Source organism: Esox lucius, chromosome 12, assembly GCF_011004845.1.
Source record: "Esox lucius isolate fEsoLuc1 chromosome 12, fEsoLuc1.pri, whole genome shotgun sequence".
NCBI classification, from domain to species: Eukaryota; Metazoa; Chordata; class Actinopteri; order Esociformes; family Esocidae; genus Esox; species Esox lucius.
In genome coordinates, this window is record NC_047580.1 from 6112111 (window position 1) to 6134696 (window position 22586).

At 38.4% G+C, this 22586-nt stretch overlaps 1 protein-coding gene across 2 annotated transcripts; it reads left to right on the forward strand.

The window, feature by feature from the left end:
- Positions 1-358: 358 nt before the first annotated feature.
- On the forward strand, positions 359-19484 carry ptges3b (prostaglandin E synthase 3b (cytosolic)). 2 transcript variants are annotated; one of them, XM_010875945.3, is made up of 8 exons: positions 359-598; positions 14084-14197; positions 14303-14372; positions 14486-14584; positions 14835-14924; positions 15101-15157; positions 16680-16707; positions 18322-19484. In XM_010875945.3, exons 1-8 carry the CDS (start codon positions 399-401, stop codon positions 18339-18341), a joined length of 678 nt encoding a protein of 225 aa, XP_010874247.2. In that variant the 5' UTR covers positions 359-398; the 3' UTR covers positions 18342-19484. The 2 variants fall into 2 exon arrangements, with proteins under 2 accessions (XP_010874247.2, XP_010874246.2); XM_010875944.4 differs by having other exon boundaries at positions 361-598; positions 14835-14972.
- Positions 19485-22586: the final 3102 nt, after the last annotated feature.

Sequence of the window (22586 nt, forward strand, 5' to 3'; positions counted from 1 at the left end):
AAATGTGTTCCACCCAAAAGATAAAAATCGAAATATCAAATAGTTTATGTGAAAAAAAAGAAATGACAAAATAAGTCAAAATCCATTTTTCAAAAAAAGGAAGGTAAGGGAGTCGTCTTAAGTCTGCCGATATCCGATATTTTGAGGATACGCCTATTTGAACCATTCGTCTATAATACATTTGATATTACGTAGGGATACTTGGGATTCATGGATACACATTACATACAACGATCTTTAGGCTATCAATAATTGTTTAGTTAGATCTGTATCAATTTCATAAAAAAGGGGGAGGAGTTTCTAGAACTTTGACTCCTGTCTCCATAGAGATCGCTTAGTTATGGGCGGAGGCACGCTACTAGTTCACGAGCTGCTTGTGAAGGCTCTAGAAACGTCGAATGCGCGCCGCGGTATTTGTGTTACAGCGTCATTCTGTAGGTACACCTCTGCTTAAACAATCTTTGCTTGAGTGCTCGGTACCAGAGATACAACGGGTGAAGTTCTTACCCATATACCCTACATTGAAACTAAATCATAAAGACAGTATTTTAAATTGTACATTTCCAAGGAGACAGCGAACACATCTACAACAAGACATGTAAGTTTGGGAGGAATGACGAGCGCGTGCTTCTGTAAAATGTAGCATTAGCCTGCTAGAACACGCTAGCGCCAGTACTAGCTAGCTAGTCGACATTGTTTGGTTTCGTGATGCCGCTAGCTAGCAACCAGTGCTACCTACATGCGTTTACGAAAGGCGGGAGGAACACCTAGATATGATAGGCCTGGTTCTCTGTAACTACAGTTACTGTCTGTAACGTTAATTTATTAGATAACCAACTTTAGCTGGCTAGCTACATATAGTTGTCAGCAACGAAGACTATTTATCATATGTGACGTTAATAGTTACTACGTTGTTTGCTTTAAGGACTCAAACATGAGTAAATCCCCATGTCGTCCATTGCAAAACTACAGTAGATGGGTAACTTAATGAGTTATCTAGCTAGGTAGCGTTCTCCTGGAAGTTGGCTAGTTGTAAAGTACGCGCTAGCTACATTGTAGTACTATCTGCTGCTGGTTAAGCGCACCGCATGGCATGTGGTGTGCATTCCTGTTTTTCAGTGAGCTTACGCTATCCTTTTTCGATCCGTTATTTTATATATAATTTAACGCAATTACAGTTGCCTAGCTATTTAGCTGACGTGTAATTCAATCAGTCAGGGTTATCCACCTAAAGTGACCATACCTTATAGCCACCATTTAATAGGAATGCCTTCAGGAGATGTGTTGCTAACAAACCTTAGCTGGAAAGCTAGCTAAGCGCTCTGGCTTGCATTTTTACGTAGCCAGTTAGAGAGGGTTATTTACATTTTTGGATGTTAAGTACCAGTATCCAATTTTCAGTAAGTTGTCCCCACTCTTATATAATCTATGCCTTATGTTCTTCTTTTTACATTTTGATCAAAATGACAGATTTGTCAAAAATATTTAAGAGAATGAGAAATCAAAACCCCTTAATCCACATTTTTAATAGACAAGCAACACCCCGTCAAAATGGCAATAGCTGGTTGTGCCGCCTTAAATTTCAATAGCGGTAACGAAATATTTCCTTTAGTAGTTCATCTGTCTCATATCCCTCTAGGTATTTTGGCCCAAGCCAACTCTGTAATGTTATGTGGATAATTTAACAGGAAAGTTTGTTTTTATTTCTTTTATAGGTACTGTCATAACATCTCAATTGTTTTTAGGACTGTACATTGATTAGCTCATTAAAAATGTTTTGCTTTCCAGGCATTCAGATTCAGTCACCACGCTTGTGTGTTTTGGATCATTGTCTTGCTAAATGAACCAGTTGGGCTTCATAGATGGATAACCAGACATCCTTGTTTAAATTGTTTGAAACAGAGGCAGCAAAGCATCCTCAAAACACACTAATACTTCCACCATGGGTGACCTATTGACTTGAGGGAAGTAAATCTGGAATGCAGTATTAGGTTTATGCCAGACAACATGACTGACTGTGATCCAAAATACACAAGCATGTCTACATCAAAATGACTGAAAAGGAATGCAGTGTCAAATGGCCTAGCAAACATTCAGACCTAAACCCAGTTGATGTTGTGGGAGGACCTGGAAGAAGCAGTTCATGGTCAATGAACCAGAAACCTTGTCAAGATCAGTAGAGCAGTACACACAGGTCTACCTAGAAAATTGGGCCAAAATACATCCATTGTGATCAGACAGGTTGCAGTTATTGTAGCTCTAGGTGGCATAACATCTGAGTGTATTGAGGCGTAGCTTTGATAGCTAAAATTTTTTGCCATTCTTTTCATTTACCCCCCCCCCCCTCCCAATAGCTTTTGGGTGATTATTTAAAACACTGAATAAAAAAGTATTTATCATTTGAATCAGAAATAGGAAATTATTAGAAAGCATTGTAATTAATTATAGAATCAGAACATCTTTTGATAGTGTTATAGTAATGAAATACCTTATGGTAAACTGTGACGTTGAAGGAAAATTTACCCTGCTTTTAATGCCATTACAATTGATATTATTTAATAAATGTGCATTCTGCTCTATGTCCATGTCTTACTTGGACTAGCTATGGTGCCATAATGAATTTCCATGCTACTTTTTTATGCTTTGTCAAATGTTGGCTGTATGGATGCACGGCTGCACGTTATCTTTTATTTGGTATTGTTTCTTTCTCGTGGGCTCGTTTGGGGTTTTGATTTAGCCGGTATTTTTTATACCTCTTTCTCATCTGCTTGCTAGCTCGACTCGCTGAGGAAGCCTTTTGTTCGCTAGGATTTGTTAGATTTGTTGTTGGATGTATGGACTCTACGCAGACGTGATTGTTAATCGCACAATAGACTACATCAACCAAGTAGAATAGCGATGCGCCATTGATTCACCCCACACATAAACCCTGACTTCACACAAACAAAACAATCACGTGGACCGTTTTTTTTTGTAGCACATGCAACATATCTCGCACTGTACAGTCCTGTTGGATGTATTTCATAGTGTCGACTCATGACAGTAAAATCTCAATTTTCATTTATTTTGAGAGGATTCAGTTTAGCAAAGCATTTTAACTTTATAACAGGACCTCCACCTATTTCTATCACGATACTTGGGTACCGATAATATGTATGTCTACAATCATATTAACAATTTGCTTAGAACCTTCATGTTTTCTTACTGTAATTTTAAATATTAAAAATGTTCATGATATTTAATTACCCATTCAATACAATTCTGAAAGTGCAAGATACTTCGGAAATACCTATGAATTGCAGTCAGAATTTACAGAACTTAGGAATAAATCATTTACTGTGTATAGAGCCATGCCTTCATCTCAGTGCTGGTCGGGAGAATTGTGATTTTTGCGTACAGCTGAAGGGTACAAGTCACTTTGGCCAAAAGTAATGCATTTTCTAAGTGATGATGTCTGTGTACTCTTGTTAAAGCTGCCTTATATAAGATTCTCAGTGATGATTTAACGTAATCGTTAATATCAGACTATTTTTATTGATTTGGGTAATTTATTCAGAATAAAATATTTCATCTTGAGTGTGGTTATAATACTGAGAACCATGTTATTTTATTTGCTCTATGCAGGTATTTACTTTTTTTTTATTAAAAGTTTTACAGAACAACAAAGCTCATTTTCTTTCTGGATCTCTTCATCGAAAGTTTGTTTTATTTAAAAGTATATGATTATAACGATGACCGGTAAACAAATAAATATTGTCATTGTCATATAAACGAAAAATCTTTAATGTATTGTGATGAAAGTTTTGGGCCATATCGCCCAGCCATAAATGGGTCTTAACCGACCAAGCATGCCTGCATGGGGGGGGGCACCTCATAATGTCCAAGGTAAGAAATGAACACCCGCCAAATGCCAGTAATGTTTTGCTTTGGTGCATAGATTTGCCAAAACTACCTGCCACTGAAAATATAATTAGGACATCCGGAAGATATTACGTAATTGGAATAATCTTAAATCAGAATAAACCTCACATGAGTGACTTGAAAAAGCTCTGCCAGTCGCTGAAGTGTCCCTGACTAGTTGTATTAAGTTGAGTGGACATCTCATCTCACGATATTTTATGCCACTAAACATCCTCTACAATGTATTGTCAATTAAGTTTAATGGCTCTGCTAGTGGGCAACCATAAATGTCGAGATTTACATGTCCTTGTATTAATTCAGAAAAATCCTTGTTTTATTGTAATTGCTTTGTAAATGCACAAAAAAAAGTTTTATGTAATGGAAGATATTCAGCAGAGATGAATGCAAGGGAATAGAATAGTATTATCAATTACAATTAAATGACTGAGTTGGGTTTTTATTAGGGATAGGCACGGATAGTCGATTATTCAAATACCTGAAATAAATTTTGTATTTGAGTAGGTGTGTATTCCCTCATTCAATTTGCCCCCCCCCCCCCCCCCCCTTTACGTGTGTATATATATTTTTAGTTGCAGTAATCAGACCTAAATATTATTTTTAGAAATACTATTAAAATGCCAATCTAAAATGTTTACATATGGCGATATACCATGATAATTTTTTATAATATGGGCTCTTCACACATTTTTGTTTACAATCGTCAATCAAAATCAGCAGTAGTAGTGTGGTGGGGTCCAGTCAGTCAGAATGATGCAAATGTTAGCAAGTGGATGAAAGTTTTAATTAAATCAAGGGAAATTTAATATATTTACTGAAATAATTACCTATGGTAACCATATTTGGCCACAAAATGCTATGTAAAGTTCGGCTCTGGAATCGAAAAGGTATTTGAGAGTGTAGAAAACGGTGATTTAAGCTAATAGCATATAGCTGGCTAGCTTAGTTAACTAGCTTCTTCAGACTCTTCCATCCCATAAACTCAAATTTTATGTGTTGATAAATGTATTGCGTGTCAACCACACGGCTTCCTCAATACACGCGGTCGCTCTTCTCACACGAACAGTCATTGAGCCTATGTTACATGAGATCGACACCCACTCCTTTGTGTGTTATGCGGTTGCGCTCATGTTGTCCTGGTAGTTCTTAAAAACTTTCAGTTATTTCTGTTAACCAAATACTATTAAAATAATTACACAAACTATTCGGATAGTGAAATCTTGTCCAATGCACATCCTTAGTTTGTATTGTGTAGATTAAACAAAAAACACGTTGCCCATACTCTCCATTGCAAGATTGCAATCTTATATTATGAACGGGCCCATTATTTCCATAAGCCTATTATCAGTCTCTCCTGGAGGAAACGTGAGAATAAACAACTTCGAACGACTTGAATTGTCAGCCAAGAAACTGTCCTTATGGTCAAGGTCTTTGTCGGATCATGAAATGTAAATACCTGCCAAACTGTGCCTGTGCCATTTTTATTTGACACCCAAAATATCTGTCCGATTTGTTGTAAAATCATTACCCAATCCAACTGGAATCCGAAGTCAGCCATATCCTATCCAAAATATGCCAGAGATGAGGGATAATCAGATCTTAATTTTGTTGGATAGTGAAGATATCAGAGATGGGTCCGAAAGACAAAAGGGCTGCATTATGTCTGCTTAATTGGTTTAACCTGTCTGGCACATGTATTTTATATTATAGCTAGGCCAGTCTCAGATAAAGACATCCCTATTTTGTGGAGTAAAGAGAGTCTGTGTGTTATGAACGCATCTCTTTCTCCTGCTAATTTGTGTGCTTTCATTTATTTGTTGAATAGGATATTGCTTGGGCACGTTACCTGGCCTGTGTCCATGTTTAGGGCTATAAAGGTGTGTAAGGGGTGTCTGATAAGGTTAGTAATTGAAATGAACTTCCCTCAAGAGTTATTTTTCGTCACCTCAAACACAAAGTCAAAAGAGTTTTAGGCTCTTCATTGCAATTGAGAATGATATAATGAATAAGCTAATGCTCTCCAATTCCTTTACAACAGTAGTTGAACCACTACATTTAGTAGCCTACAGAAAAAACTTCTGATCACATCTCCCCTTCCTGCTATATGCAAATACCTGTCCATTGCATTACTGTGGAAAATACCCAGTTGAAACAATGTTGAGCTCGAACAAACCTATGATATTTATCATATCAGCCATGCAGTTATGAGAGAGAGAAAATTAATAATATAGGATATAAATTATTATATCTCTTAAGATTTTTTTATAATTTTGTTTATATTGTTACTGTTGACACTTTCTTACTATTGAAAGTGACCAGAAAAGAGACAGTTTTGCATTATATATAAAATACATTTGTGCAGGCCAAAATAACATTGGCTGTCTGCCTGATCTGCACAATACATGATGCACACAACATAACAGGGAACTGTTATAATGAATTATAAAATAATTAATTATGAAGAATCAACATCAAATGTACCTATCATTAGCTAATAAGGTGCATACAATTCAATGAAACTGAATGGCTCTGCTAGCGGGCAACCATATACAGTGGAGCAAAAAAGTATTTAGTCAGCCACCAATTGTGCAAGTTCTCCCACTTAAAAAGATGAGAGGCCTGTAATTTTCATCATAGGTACCCTTCAACTATGAGAGACAAAATTAGGAAATAAATCCAGAAAATCACATTGTGGGATTTTTAATGAATTCATTGGTAAATTATGGTGGAAAATTAAGTATTTGGTCAGTAACAAAAGTTAATCTCAATACTTTGCTATATACCCTTTTTTGGCAATGACAAAGGTCAAACGTTTTGAAAATTACTGGCCTCTCATCTTTTTAAGTGGGAGAACTTGCACAATTGGTGGCTGACTAAATACTTTTTTGCCCCACTGTACATTTAGAAATGTACGTGTTCTTGTATTAAATGCAATGAAGACCTTTTTATTTTATTCTCATGGCTGTTTAAATGCACAAGAACAAAAAGTCCCTTGCCAAGCCCCTCTTTAGTCGGGATGAAATCGTGCTTTTTGAAGACATAGTATGTTGAAGATAATTGTGCGTTAATCTGTGGATCTTTATACCAATCGAAATGTGAAATGTATCACTCAGACAATGTATTCAAGCGTTATTACCTGCCTGATTATTAAATTCCACAAATTACTGTCTACCTTCGTAAAATATTGAATGTTGCATCATGTGAATTTGTTAAACTTTTAGTAGTCAAATTATTTTGCTACTAAAATAGTAATGTAATAAAATCTGTCATTTTATTACTCGTTTGAATTATGTGGAAGTCCCCCTGTAACAATATTTGCAGGGCCAGTGTTTTCAACCTCATAAGACATTTCTTTAGAATATCAGGAAATTAGCTTTAAGATAACATATCATTGGCGGATTTGTAGAATTTCAAGAAATTGATTTAAAATTAGGGAAGGGTCGAATCACAAAAAAAGGTTTTGTGAGAAATGGAGGTTTGGAGATAATGGAGTTTCAAGAGACTGGCTACAGTATGATGCTGAGGCTGTGGTGATGAGTTGTTCTGTGTGACACAAAACCGTTAGAATATGTTTGGCAGGTGGATTTTTTTTCTCCTACCAGTCCCCTTGGCATTTCAGACACTTGGTCACCAGACTTCCAGATAGATATATAGTGCATCACCACTGCTTTAACATGCGCAATTCAGACAGTTACTTAACATCATCCGAGCTGGGTCAATGTCAACCCACTAAGCACTCGGCTGACAAACTGTTTCCACGCTTTCAGCTGATTTAATTTTAATTGTTGCCAGACTCTAAAAATGGTCTTACGTGGGAGTTCTTATTGCATTTGGCTATTTTATTAGATGGATCTAGGGGTGGGCGATAAAGCCAAAATATCTATATTATGTCATTTTCTTTCACGATAACGATATATATCACGAAATAGCAAATTTTCTTATCTATTACTAGTTTAAATAAATTAACCACATGGTAAAGCCTCTTTTTGGGATCCTCCTTTGAATTAAATACTTCATATAACTGAATTTTCTCCTTTTATTTAGAACTTTGTAAAGTAAACATAAAAAATACTTTCAAGTGAATTATAGCTGCAAATGAAATGAAGGCCTACAATATACATATAGAACATCAAATACGGTGGGGAGAACAAGTATTTGAAACTTGCAAAATTATCACACTGACCATATACAAATTTTGGAAGTTGAAATTATTCTGTGTTTGGCTACAGTGGGGAGAATAGGTATTTAATACACTGCCGGTTTTGCAGGTTTTCCTACTTACAAACCATATAGAGGTCTGTAATTTTTATCATAGGTGCACTTCAACTGTGAGAGACGGAATCTAAAACAAAAATCCAGAGCATCACATTGTATGGTTTTTTTATTATTAATTAGCATTTTATTGCATGACATAAGTATTTGATCACCTACCAACCTGTAAGAATTCCGGCTCTCTCAGACCTGTTAGTTTTTCTTTAAGAATGGCCAAGACCAGAGAGCTGTGTAAGGACATCAGGGATAAAATTGTAGACCTGCACAAGGCTGGGATGGGCTGCAGGACAATAGCCAAGCAGCTTGGTGAGAAGGCAACAACTGTTGGCGCAATTATTAGAAAATGGAAGAAGTTCAAGATGACGGTCAATCTCCCTCGGTCTGGGGCTCCATGCAAGATCTCACCTCGTGGGGCATCAATGATCATGAGGAAGGTGAGGGATCAGCCCAGAACTACACTGCACGACCTGGTCAATGACCTGAAGAGAGCTGGGACCACAGTCCCAAAGAAAACCATTAGTAACACTACGCCGTCATGGATTAAAATCCTGCAGCGCACGCAAGGTCCCCCTGCTCAAGCCAGTGCATGTCCAGGCCCGTCTGAAGTTTGCCAATGACCATCTGGATGATCCAGAGGAGGAATGGGAGAAGGTCATGTGGTCTGATGAGACAAAAATAGAGCTTTTTGGTCTAAACTCCACTCGCCGTGTTTGGAGGAAGAAGAAGGATGAGTACAACCCCAAGAACACCATCCCAACCATGAAGCATGGAGGTGGAAACATCATTCTTTGGGGATGCTTTTCGGCAAAGGGGACAGGACGACTGCACTTTATTGGGGGGAGGATGGATGGAGCCATGTATCGCAAGATCTTGGCCAACAACCTCCTTCCCTCAGTAAGAGCATTGAATATGGGTTGTGGCTGGGTCTTCCAGCATGACAATGACCCCGAAACACACAGCCAGGGCAACTAAGGAGTGACTCCGTGAGAAGCATCTCAAGGTCCTGAAGTGGCCTAGCCGGTCTCCAGACCTGAACCCAATAGAAAATCTTTGGGGGGAGCTGAAAGTCCGTATTGCCCAGCGACAGCCCCGTAACCTGAAGGATCTAGAGAAGGTCTGTATGGAGGAGTGGGCCAAAATCCCTGCTGCAGTGTGTGCAAACCTGGTCAAGAACTACAGAAAACGTCTGATCTCTGTAATTGCAAACAAAGGTTTCTGTACCAAATATTAATTTCTGCTTTTCTGATGCATCAAATACTTCATGCAATAAAATGCTAATTAATTACTTAAAAATCATACAATGTGATTTTCCGGATTTATGTTTTAGATTACATCACTCACAGTTGAAGAGTACCTATGATAAACATTAGACTTCTACATGCTTTGTAAGTGGGAAACACTGCTGATTATTTTTTTTACAGGTTATCAAATACTTGTTCTCCCCACTGTATGTATGGATTTTTCATAGTGGCTATACTATGAGTTAAAGGATATCTCACCTATATGATGCATGATATGCAGTAGACTCACTTTCTCAAGCGCTGGGATAGCTGGTTAGAAAAAAGCAATCAAGCTGATGAATGCAAATCATGCCCTCCTGAACTCTCCAAACACAATCTATTCCGGTTAGATAACTAGCAGGTTATGTTCATTATAACTACACTGTGTGCACAATTATTAGGCAAATTGTATTTCTCAAGATTTATTTTATTGTTGGACAATCACAATGCATTATGTCAATCCAAAATATAATTGAACCTCAAACCTGAATGTTAAACAAAGGAAAAGTTAGTTTTGATCTTTGTCGGGGGAATACGTAAGATGCTGAATTATTAGGCCACAATTGGTGTGCAGAATTATTAGGCAACTAATTGAAGAGAATCTCCCAAACCATGTGTTTCTCAATTATTTAAGTGTAACAAATGTAACACAAAATGACAATTAATTAAAAATCTTGTCCCCAATTACTTCAGTTTTAATGATAGCAGCCCATACCAGTACCCCTCCTCCACCTGGCTGGCGCTTGACTGAAGTGGTGCCGTGTGTCCATTATTGATCCAGCCACAGTCCATCAAGAATTACTCTCATTTAATCTGTCCATAAAACCTTTGAAAAATCGGCCTTCAGGTATTTCTTTGCCCAAACTATACAGTACATTTCAGTGGTGGTTGTGCTTAAGCCTTCTTGACCATGGGCATGTCTCTGAGCAGTTGACACCTTGTACTTCTGGACATTCCAGGTAGGTTGCAGTTCTGGAATATGATGGCACTGGAGGATAATTGGTTCCTGGTAGCTTCACGTTTATTTCTTTTGCAGTTAATTTGCATGTTCTCCATTAGTTTTTTTGCACCCCTGTTGACTTTTTGCAACAAAACCTTTGTCCAGTGGTCACGCCTCAATACTTTAGCTATTTCAAGAGTGTTGCATCCATCTGAAAAGCATTTAGCAATTTTTTACTTTTCAGTTAAATCTCTTTTGGCCCATTTTACCTGAGTTCATGAAGCGGCCTAATAATTATGCACAGCTTGATATTAGGTGTTATTCAATGTTACCACACCCTCCCTCATTACATCAATACATTTTACCTGAAAATGATTCAGTCCCATGAGCATTCAAGATTATATGGTTTGGAGTTGAAAAATTTGCTTAGAAATAATGATACAATCAGAATACTCACTTGCTTAATAATTGTGCATGCAGTGTAGTGCCTACTAGTTGCATGGATTATTAAATCATTGATAAGAAATATATGAAAATATATTTTTCTGGTGATTCAGTACGTGAGATGAGATGTGCGCTCCACTTGAAAAAGTTCCGCAAGTCGCTGGTTTCCCTGACTGCTTGTCTTATTTTACCAGTCACTTGTGCGGATTATCCCAAAAAGTGGTCCCAGAGTTCAAGGGATGTCAGATCCACATTTGAGTGGCAAGTGTGCTAGAGAGAATCTTACCTGCGTCATAGCATATGTACCGGGGAATCAGTGGGAAATTAATTACATTTGATTGTTTATCAGTAACCACAGTATACAGGCAGTACCAGCTCTAGCCTTTTGGTGGCCCAAAGCCAAATTAGATTTGGGGCCCACTCCCCTAATTTACTCTATGTTGCTTATGCCTAGAACCAGCCCTATATACCGAGCTCTATAGTCTGCGACCAAAAGGTTGCATTTTGCTACACTTTTCTTGGCTTTGATGGATTTTCCTGCATTTAAAACCCAAAGGTGACCGCCTTCCCTAAATCAAGCACCGATTCTGTGAGCACATAATCGTGTTTCACCATGCCGACGCACATAAAATACTGGTGAAATACTGCAGCGAATGTGACTGGGAGGAAACCGATTCCATATGAGCAATGTTACCAGTTTGGGAGGTTTCTCACCCCCAATTGGACTATTTTAAATGGGCTTGGGCGGGTTGATTCACTGATACGGTAGTATTGGGGGGGGGGGAATAGCAGTTGAGCATTTTTTTGTGGTCTGTAGGTGATTTTGCAGTGTACTGTCAATACAATCTGGCAACCTTGCATACGACAAGGTGGAGATGAGTAATGTCGAAAAAACAAATTGATCCTGTTTGCATTTAAACTAATGCATGTCAAAATAATTCAATAAAACGTAACCCCTAAACTACATCCAATCCATATACATTTTCAGATTTAAAAAAACATTTGTTTAGAGTTCGCAAGACAGACAAAGATGACTGTTGAAAAGACTTTCAGGTAAGGGTATGTAGTTTACAGTCACCAAAAACATGCAAAATACTAGACTTTTTAGTTTTGCTATTGACATAATTGCGTCAACAACAATATAATTCTATATACGTGAAGTCGCTGGATCAGCACAAAGCAGCAGAGCCAAGTTCAGCGGAAGGGAGTCGCGATAGGGAGAAGAACTATGCGGCGTCAAGCCAAGGATAGAGAAAAAACGTCACACGGCTGTAATGTTTTAATTTTTTTTATGCAAGTCAAATTGACAAGAACATAGCATAACAACAGAAATAGGCGCCAATGATAGTGGCTGTGGGTTAATTATAAAGCTGATTACCGATTTCATATTCTTTGTGATTCCTAGATAAGATAAAATATGTAACATTTATATGTAGAGAATAAATATATTGCTTGTATATTTTGGTTGCTATTAGTGAGGACAATGTAGTGTGCATTAGCTGCTCGAGGACATGGACAACGGCATAGTTAAAAAAAAATTCCCCCAACTTTAATGATTTGATCAAATGGTAATGTGAATCATTCTTGTACTGATATTAATTTCCCTACTTGTCTTTTTTGCAAGTTGTTTGGTTTATTGGCACAATAGCTGACAATATAAAATGGATACATACAAGTCCTTATTGGCCTTGATTAAATTCTTGCATGCCAGTACATTAGGTTTACATTATCTAAATCTATCCAAGAATAATTGAATGTTCTCTACTTCACAAAAACGCTTAGGTCTACTGATGATTGCATCGATAGACCTAACAAAAGCTAACCTACCTCCCAGTGCTTGTAGCCTATCATAGATGTAAAAGACAGCAGTGTAAACATAATATCCAATCAAGTTACTGAATTGATCCATGTAGAAATAAACCTTGTGTTTTACCATGTAAGAATCTGTTTGGTTTGCGGACATTGCCTAACTGTAGTTCTTTACCTACAAAACCATTAAGACAAAGTTTCTTAAGCTAGAAGCCATTGTCCATAATTCCACAGACTGTAAATGCAGTCATGTCAAACATAGCAAATTTGCCATAGCAAATGTTAGCTACAATATGAAAATCAAAGCTTTCTGTCCTGAGAAGAGTGTTTGTGACTGGGGATCTTAATGATTAATCGAAGATCGATTCATTGTCGATAAGAATTTGATCGTCATAGGCATTTTCAGTTTAGTTTTAATTGAGAATGCAATGAAAGATTACGCTAGCAAAAATAAGCATGGCTTGTAAACATTTTGATTAAAGAAATTGTAATGTTCACTGCAAATACTGTGTGTTAAAATAACACTACTTCGCCAATGATGTATTACTTGACAAACATCGTCCTTTTCTCAAACAACCATCACATCGATGTTCGCTAGAAATAACTGTAATCAACAACGGGCGGAGGATAACACTATTTGCCAGGTAATGGAGAAAGATATGATGCCAATCAATATTGTTGACGTTGAAGGTTTTTTGCGGCTAATGAATTAGGTGGAACCGGGATATAGCATTCACCAGGAGCATAGAAAGGTGCTACTGAGATATTCTACCACCGCTGGATGGAAATCCAACGGGCTGGTGGAAGGTAGGCTTAATGAAGGAAGATTCCCCTGCCAATGCATGTGCATCTCAGTGCCATCCAAGCAGGTGTTTTCATCTGCTGGATTACCGTACACCCATGCACTCGAGACAGCCCCTGAACGTTTTTGAAAAAAGGCAACAGGCTTGCTTGGAAATCAGGTCAGCTTGCTGTAGTTTGTTATCGGTGTCCATAGACACTTCTGGTTGTATAAACTATTCATGGTATAGCCGCAGAGCTTGTTGTCGGCCTAATTTAAATGTAGTAACAATGCAAAAATGGTGAGTCCGATTTTAGATGTTTTTTTGTTTTAAATACAGGCCTAGGTTTAAAATTACTTAATTTTTATAGATCTTTTAGCGATTTCTGTTTTAATAATTTTAATCCAGCAAGGAGATACAGGAGTGTTGCGCTTGTTTTCTGTTTATTTGGTTATCTAGATGGTGTCATATGTCCACGTCTTGGAAAAATATTTTTTTTTAAATAAGATTCATCGATTGATCGTTTACGATGTCAACCATCGATTAAGGAAAAGCCCTTATCATTTTCAACCCTATTTGTGACATCTCTGTGAATGTTGTGTAGAATGGTTATTTATTCAAGTTTCTTCTGTTTCCAGGCATCCAGCAACTGCTAAGTGGTATGACAGGAGGGACTCTGTCTACATCGAATTCTGCGTAGCGGACAGCAAGGATGTCAAGATCAATTTTGAGAAAGCTAAGTTTGTTTTCAGGTGGGTTGTGACATCTGTGACTGAAAGTTCAAACGGAAAGGTTTAAAATGTAGGTTGGAATTGTTAAATTTATTCTGAACAACTTTTTATTCATCTCTGAACCAGTTGTCTTGGAGGAATTGATCAAGTTAAACACGAGAACGAAGTAGACCTTTTTGAAGCCATTGATCAAAATGTGAGTTATTGCATAGTTTTTCTGTCCCCCTGATGACATGCAGATTCTATCCTGTTGTTATATACCTTAATTTTGGGCAATGAAGGTGTTCATCTATTTCTGTACACACACAGGAATCCATGCACAAACGCACAGATCGTTCAGTGTTGTGTTGTTTGAGAAAAGCAGAACCTGGAAAGGCATGGCCGAGACTAACAAAAGAGAAGGCAAAGGTCAGTTTTGTTGTCTGTTTACCATGAAGACAGCATTTTATCATTTTATTTTGCTCATAATTGTTTTGAGCGGTCAAAAGTGTTAATTAAAAAAAAAGGTTTGACATTTATGTTTTTAAGGATTTAAGCATTGGTCAATAACCTTTATGGAAACAGGGAATTACTTATACCAGTATGTGGCCAGGAAGATGACGTCCTCCAAACAAGAATATGCAGTGTTATTTTTGTCGTTCATGATGTTCCCCAACAGCTAACTTGGCTCAGTGTCGATTTTAACAACTGGAAAGACTGGGAGGACGATTCGGATGAGGAGCTAGGCAACTTTGATCGTTTCTCAGAGGTAGGAGACGGGGATATGGCGTTCAACACACAAGAGGCGATGGCTAAAGTAAGGGCCTTAGGGCAAACAGCGCCTGCACTTAAATACTGTATAAATGGTTGAGCACAGACTTTACAAATCAGTACATAATGGCATGATTATATGTTTCAGACTGTTCTGTATGATTCTGATTACAGATGATGAACAACATGGGAGGTGAAGATGACTTACCTGATCTAGATGTTGCCGATGATGTAAGAGCTTATACTTGTACATAAACACTGTCGCACTCTAGTCAGAATAAAGGCTGTTTTCGTGCCAGACATGCTGTCCAATTGCAGTTCAGGAGAATTTGTGAACCCAAGATTCAACCAACTTCTGCAGTTCTTCAGCTGTGATTTGTCTTGAGAATTATTATTATATACAGATTTTTACCTCTCAAGATTAGATTTGTTGTTATAGTAAATCATTAACTCATTTCCTTTTTTTGAATGGGACGAATAGTTCTGAAGGGCACTGTGTATGGTGGTCACATACTAAAAAGGGTTTTATTTTAGCAATTTATTAATCTATGAAGGGAAAAAAAGTAAAATTTGAAGGGGTGCTGTGTAGAATCCTGCCTGTAATGTTTACAAGACTGAATTAAAAACAATTGTTTCCTCCACCTCTTTTCTTACCAAACGAAACCTGAATAGTATTAGTTGGGTTAGGAAGATAGTGCTGCGAGTGTCTGAAGTGAGTATGAGGAGACTAAAAGTCAATGCAAACTGATAGGTGGACTGGCAAGACAGTTAATCACAGGAACTTGTGACATTTTTGTAGAATTTAGAAATATATAAATATTTATTGCGATGTCTTCTGGTTATTTATGCTTCTATTCATGTATGTAGTACAGTATACATTTTACAAATGGCCCCTTAAAGACACATTTATACTAGTAATCTATATACATTAAGAAGGCTTTTGTTCAGACTGAGTAGGGAATAGAGTTACAGTATTGAGTACATACATATTGTGGTTGGAAATTTAACCATAGCATTGTAAGTGCCAAGCTCTACTAACTGAGCGAAACAGAACCCTTAGTACTAATGAAGTCACTGTATAGCGTTCAAATTAACTAACTTGCACTACAGTTGGCTTGATGTATAGCGGTGTGAAGCCCCCTGTAGGTTTTGCAATGCATGCACAGTTATGCTTTGTACAGTAGATATGCACCATGGTGTCTGTGTCGGCCCCACTACTCTAAGCATGCCGTTTTGTCAACTGCTGACGTAATGTTACATAAACCAGGAGGTTGGAATCATGAATGCTAAATTCATTGGTACATATAAGTAATTTAATATGAGGTGTTGTATCCTGGCATTCCACAATACATTGTACATAAGAACAACTCTTGATATACACCCATGAAATATTGTATAATCCAAATCCATTTGGAAAACCACTGGTAGAAACATTTTACATAATCAGGCACTTTTATTAAACGGAGCACTTTTCAGTTTCAACAAATTCTGGTTTCAGTATTGTAAAAAACAATGTTTTGGGAGGTAAGCATGCAGAATGTGCAACCCAAATAGTTAAGTTAAAGGGTTGCCAAATGTTACTAAATACTTGCAAGTCTGGAGCCATGTCATATTCAACACTACTGTTGTTTGCTCCTTGGGGTTTAAGGCCTCTGTAAAGCACTTTGTGACAACTGCTGTTGTAAAAAGGGCTTTATAAATAAATTTGATTGATATTCAATGCACTGAACTCACACTTTTTGTTCTTGTTTAGGATGAGTCTGCAGATAGTGACGATGAAAGTAAGTTAGTTTTCCAACCAGATACCGAGCTTTCCAATTATATTGTCTTACACTTTGACATCCCTACACCTTACAGTCAGGGGAAAAAAGGTTGATCCCCTGCTGATTTTGTACATTTGTCCACTGACAAAGAAATTATCGGTCTATTTAAATGGTAGGTTTATTTGAACACGGAGAGACAGAATAACAACAAAAAAATCCAGAAAAACCTATGTAATTTGCATTTTACTGGGTTAAATACGTATTTGACCCCTCTGCAAAACATTTCTTTAGTTCTTGGTGGCAAAACCCTTGTTGGCAATCAGAGGTCAGATGTTTCTTGTAGTTGGCCACCAGGTTTGCACACATCTCAGGAGGGATTTTGTCCCACTCCTCTTTGCAGATCTTCTCCAAGTCATTAAGGTTTCGAAGCTGACGTTTGGCAACTCAAACCTTTAGCTCCCTCCACAGATTTTCTATGGGATTAAGATGTAGAGACTGGCTAGGCCACTCCAGGACCGTAATGTGCTTCTTCTTGAGCCACTACTTTGTTGTCTTGGCTGTGTTTTTTGGGTCATTGCCATGCTGGAATATCCATCCACGACCCATTTTCAATGACCTGGCTGAGGGAAGGAGGTTCACACCCAGGATTTTACAGTACATGGGCCCCCCATCATTCCTTTGATGCGGTGAAGTTGTCCTGTCCCCTTAGAAGAAAAATACCCCCAAAGCATAATGTTTCCACCTCCATGTTTGATGGTGGGGATGGTGTTCTTGGGGTCCTAGGCAGCATTCCTCCTCCTCCTAACACGGCGAGTTGAGTTGATGCCAAACAGCTCGATTTTGGTCTCATCTGACCACATCACTTTCACCCAGTTCTCCTCTGAATCATTCAGATGTTCATTGGCAAACTTCAGATGGGCCTGTACGTGTGCTTTCTTAAGCAGGGGGACCTTTCAGGCGCTGCAGGATTTCAGTCCTTCACGGCGCAGTGTGTTACCAATTGTTTTCTTGGTGACTATGGTCCCCAGCTGCCTTGAGATCATTGACAAGATACTCCCATGTTGTTCTGGGCTGATTTCTCACTGTTCTCATGATCATTGCAATTCCACAAGGTGAGATCTTGCATGGAGCCCCAGACCGAGGGAAATTGACATTTATTTTGTTTCTTCCATTGTGTAGGTCAATAATCTTGTCCCTGATATCCTTGGACATCTTTTCTGTCTTGGCCATGGTGGAGAGTTTAGAATCTGATTGATTGCTTCTGTGGACAGGCCTTTTATACAGGTAATAAACTGAGATTTGGAGACCTCTTTAAGAGTGTGCTCCTATTCTCAGATTGTTACCTGTATAAAAGTCACCTGGGAGTCAAATCTTTCAATTTAACAAAAAAATCCAGAAAAACTTTTTGTTATTCTGTCTGTGTTCAAATAAACCTACCATTAAAATTAGAGACTGATCATTTATTTGTCAGTGGGCAAACATACAAAATCGGCAGGGAATTAAAAAATAAAATCCCCTAACTGTATATAGCCGATACTTTGCAAAATGTGCCAGACAAATTAGATTGTGTTGATTACATTGGTCATTGAATTTTGCTTTGCCTTAGTTCTGACTTATTCTTTTTCTTTTCAGAAATGCCAGATTTGGAATGAAAAACATTGTTGAAGAAGGAAAGGCAGCAGGATTCATCCAAACTGTATCTTACAATTGAAGGCAGTGAAAAAAACAACCCTGTACAGATGAGTCGGTAGCCATATTTAAATCCATAGCCTCAGCTCCAGAGCTCTTTTCCAGTCAGTCCACAGAAGGTCGATATGCATCGTGTTGTATGGAGCAGTAGTCTCCACTTCCATTTGCAGTGCTGCATTCCTGGCGTATCCTGTTTTTTCCTATTATTACGAGTAAATGTTGATGATTTGTTTGGAAGTACTTTATAGTCCTTCTCAATCTAGAAAGCAATATGTTTGGTGAAGAGAATTTAAAGCAGTTGGCAAATGTACTGATGTAATTAAACAAATGTTTTACACCTACACCCCAAGGTTCTGTGTTTTCTTTTGTAATTGTAGTTTTTTTAATCATTAAAATGTACCCCCCTAAAAATATGCTTTTGGAGACCCTAGAGGTATGTGACAGTAGTACATTTTCTTTTTTGTTCCCTCTTGTGAGCCTCCGCTATCGGTGGCATAGGGATAGTGAAGGTTGTCAGTAGCTTAGCTTTTAAGCTTAACATACATGTTTTCTCTTCCCACCTGCTGAATTAGTCTTATGTTCAAAACATTTGAATATTCTGAAGTTTATATAGGTGCATGTCTTGGCATATTGCTCCCCACTGTCAAATTTATGGTACCAGTTTTATTTTAGATTTTACTAATCCTCTATTACTATTTGCTATCTAACAGTCGTTACCCATCTCAACGTTTACACAGCGTTATACTGGACTAGATTTTACCCTTAGCCTATCAGATGACAATTGAGGAGGCTTGAAACTCCGGCCTCTGAAATGTTTTTTTACCCTCAATATTTCCATCTGTTTAGAGTTCTGGTGCCTGTACACATTCATGTACTCCATGTTCACCTGTGGGGAGGGCATTGGGATGTTTGGGGACATTACTTGTAAAATGACCAAATTACATTTGCACTGTCAAGAAAATGTGAGAGAAATATAATTGTAGGTCTTGGTGTGTATGTAATCCTGTCAGGTTATTTTAACAGGCTGAATAACTTCAATTGATGTTGAATTACAGTGGAAATTCTTTTTTTATTGTCTACATCTTTCTAATAAACAAAGACTCATGTTTCATGTCTGTGTGTGTGAGTATGGCATCAAATTCGTGTTAATGATGCTGGGGTTTTAGGGTGCATGATGACAACTCAATGGTACCAACTTAGTTGAGTCTTTCCTATGTAGATTCCCCACTTTAGGTGACTCCTAAACAGTGGTTATGTCAGCTGTAACCAGGGCTCTGTTATATCTAATCTGTCTCTTGAACCTTTTTATTTGATTGTATTTAGCCAGCAAATTCACTTATGACGATGCCACAATTTTAAAGATGACCTGGCCAGAAATGCATATGCAAAACTACACAGAGCAACATAAATAATGTAAGAAAGTATAAATACCACTATACCATTACAGTGGAAAACAAAAGTAGGGGATTCAGTAGCTGAAGCAGTTAATTCAGATGAGCATGGTGAGCTTTACTGTCTTTTGCTACTCATTCCAGTCATTGGCAGCGGCAAATTTAAAAGAATATCAACCAACGGAATAGTAGGCTTTAGTAGGAACCTGAGTCATATCTTCTGGAGTGCAGATTACTATTAGGTTAGCAGATATTAAGAAATGAGATACTTGTTCTCCCCACTGTATTTGATACATGGCCGATTATGCAGGTTTTCCCTAGTCTAGTTTTTATCATAGGTACTCTTCAACTATGAGTAATGGAATCTAAAACAAATCCAGAGAATCACATTGGATGAATTTTAAGTAATAATTTGCATTTTATTGCATGACGTAAGTATTTGATACATCAGAAAAGCAGAACTTATCATGCTATTACTGAGGGAAGGAGGTTGTTGGCCAAGATCTCGCGATACATGGCCCCATCCATCCTCCCCTCAATACAGTGCAGTCGTCCTGTCCCCTTTGCAGAAAAGCATCCCCAAAGAATGATGTTTCCACCTCCATGCGTCACGGTTGGGATGGTGTTCTTGGGGTTGTACTCATCCTTCTTCCTCCAAACACGGCGAGTGGAGTTTAGACCAAAAAACTCTATTTTTGTCTCATCCGACCACATGACCTTCTCCCATTCCTCCTCTGGATCATCCAGATGGTCATTGGCAAACTTCAGACAGGCCTGGACTTGAGCTGGGGGACCTTGCGTGCGCTGCAGGATTTTAATCCATGATGGCGTAGTGTGTTACTAATGGTTTTCTTTGAGACTGTGGTCCCAGCTCTCTTCAGGTCATTGACCATGTCCTGCCGTGTAGTTCTGGGCTGATCCCTCACCTTCCTCATGATCATTGATGCCCCACGAGGTGAGATCTTGCATGGAGCCCCAGACCGAGGGACATTGACCGTCATCTTGAACTTCTTCCATTTTCTAAGAATTGCACCAACAGTTGTTGCCTTCTCACCAAGCGGCTTGCCTATTGTCCTGTAGCCCATCCCAGCCTTGTGCAGGTCTACAATTTTATCCCTGATGTCCTTACAAAGCTCTCTGGTCTTGGCCATTGTGGAGAGGTTGGAGTCTGTTAGATTGAGTGTGTGGATAGGTGTTTTTTATACAGGTAAGGAGTTCAAACAGGTGCAGTTAATACAGGTAATGAGTGGAGAACAGGAGGGCTTCTTAAAGAAAAACTAACAGGTCTGTGAGAGCCGGAATTCTTACTTGGTAGGTGATCAAATACTTATGTCATGCAATAAAATGTAAATTAATACAATGTGATTTTCTGGATTTTTGTTTTAGATTCCGTTTCTCACAGTTGAAGTGTACCTATGATAAAAATGACAGACCTCTACATGCTTTGTAAGTAGGAAAACCTGCAAAATCAGCAGTGTATGAAATACTTGTTCTCCCCACTGTATGTTAGAGGGGATTTACCTAGAAGTGACTTAAATTGGTACTGATGCGATGAGTCTGGTGTTGACTGACAGGAGGTCCAATTGACCATAGTAGGAAAGTCACAGAGATCTTGAGCAGAGGTTATAAAGTGGATGACAGGGGTAAATTATATTTAACTTATTGAGGAGCTATTTATTGGCATGCCTAAAGACTACATTGTCAAGGATTGGTAGGATGATTCTTTTTACAAGTTTACTTGGCAGTGTGCGTGAAGGAATCTTTATTGTGGAACAAACTGTATTTCACCTAAAACTGATGGTGGGCAATGTGTGTATTGAATGACAAATCTGTCCTACTATGAATTATAATTGTATGATTGCCTTTCTCTTAGTGTATTTTTTAAATGTTTACATTATGTGGTTGTGTTGTCCTGTTGCTATTGTATGCCAATTGGCATTAAAAGGGCACTGTGTAGAATCCTGCCTCTAAACATAAAACGTCTATTCCTCTTCCCTTACCAAACAAGATGGGAATAGTTCAGTGCTCAAAATAATTAAGGGACCACGTAATTACAATATAAAACCAAGTCGGGTTAAACATCAGGATGTCAGTCTGTTCAGTTAGTAAGCATTAGCCATTGTGAATCAATTATTGTGAAAAAGCTGCATGGTGCTGGGCTGTGAGCACAGGTCCCACTAGAGGATGTTGGGCCCGCATGCCACCCTCGTGGAGTCTATTTCTGACAGTTTGGTCAGAAACATGTACACTAGTAGCCCACTGGAGGTAATTTTGTAGGGCTTTGGGAGTTCCTCCTTGCACAAAGGAGCAGATAACAGTACTGATGCTAGGTTGATGCCCTTCAACGGCCCTGTTTATCTCTCCTTGTGTAACAGCTGTCTCCTGGTATCTCCTCCATGCTCTTGAGACTGCACTGGGAGACACAGCAAACCTTGCGACGGCACGTATGGATGTGCCACCCTGGAGGAGCTGAACTGCCTGTGCAACCTGAATAGGCTGCAGGTATCGCCTCATGCTACCAGTAGTGACATGGACACTAGCAAAACACAAAACTAGAGAAGAATCAGTCAGGAAGGATAAGGAGAGAGCAACTGTCTGTGGCCACCACCTGCTAAACCATTCCCTTTTAGGGGGTTGTCTTGCTGTTGCCTCTCCAGTGCACCTGTTGTCACTTTCATTTGCACCAAAACAGGTGACATTTATTCACAATTACTTATGTTTCCTAACTGAACTGATTGATATCCCTGAAGTTTAATTTACTTGGTGTTATACTGTGATGATTGTGTTCCCTTTTTTTTTGTTGAGCAGTGTATTACC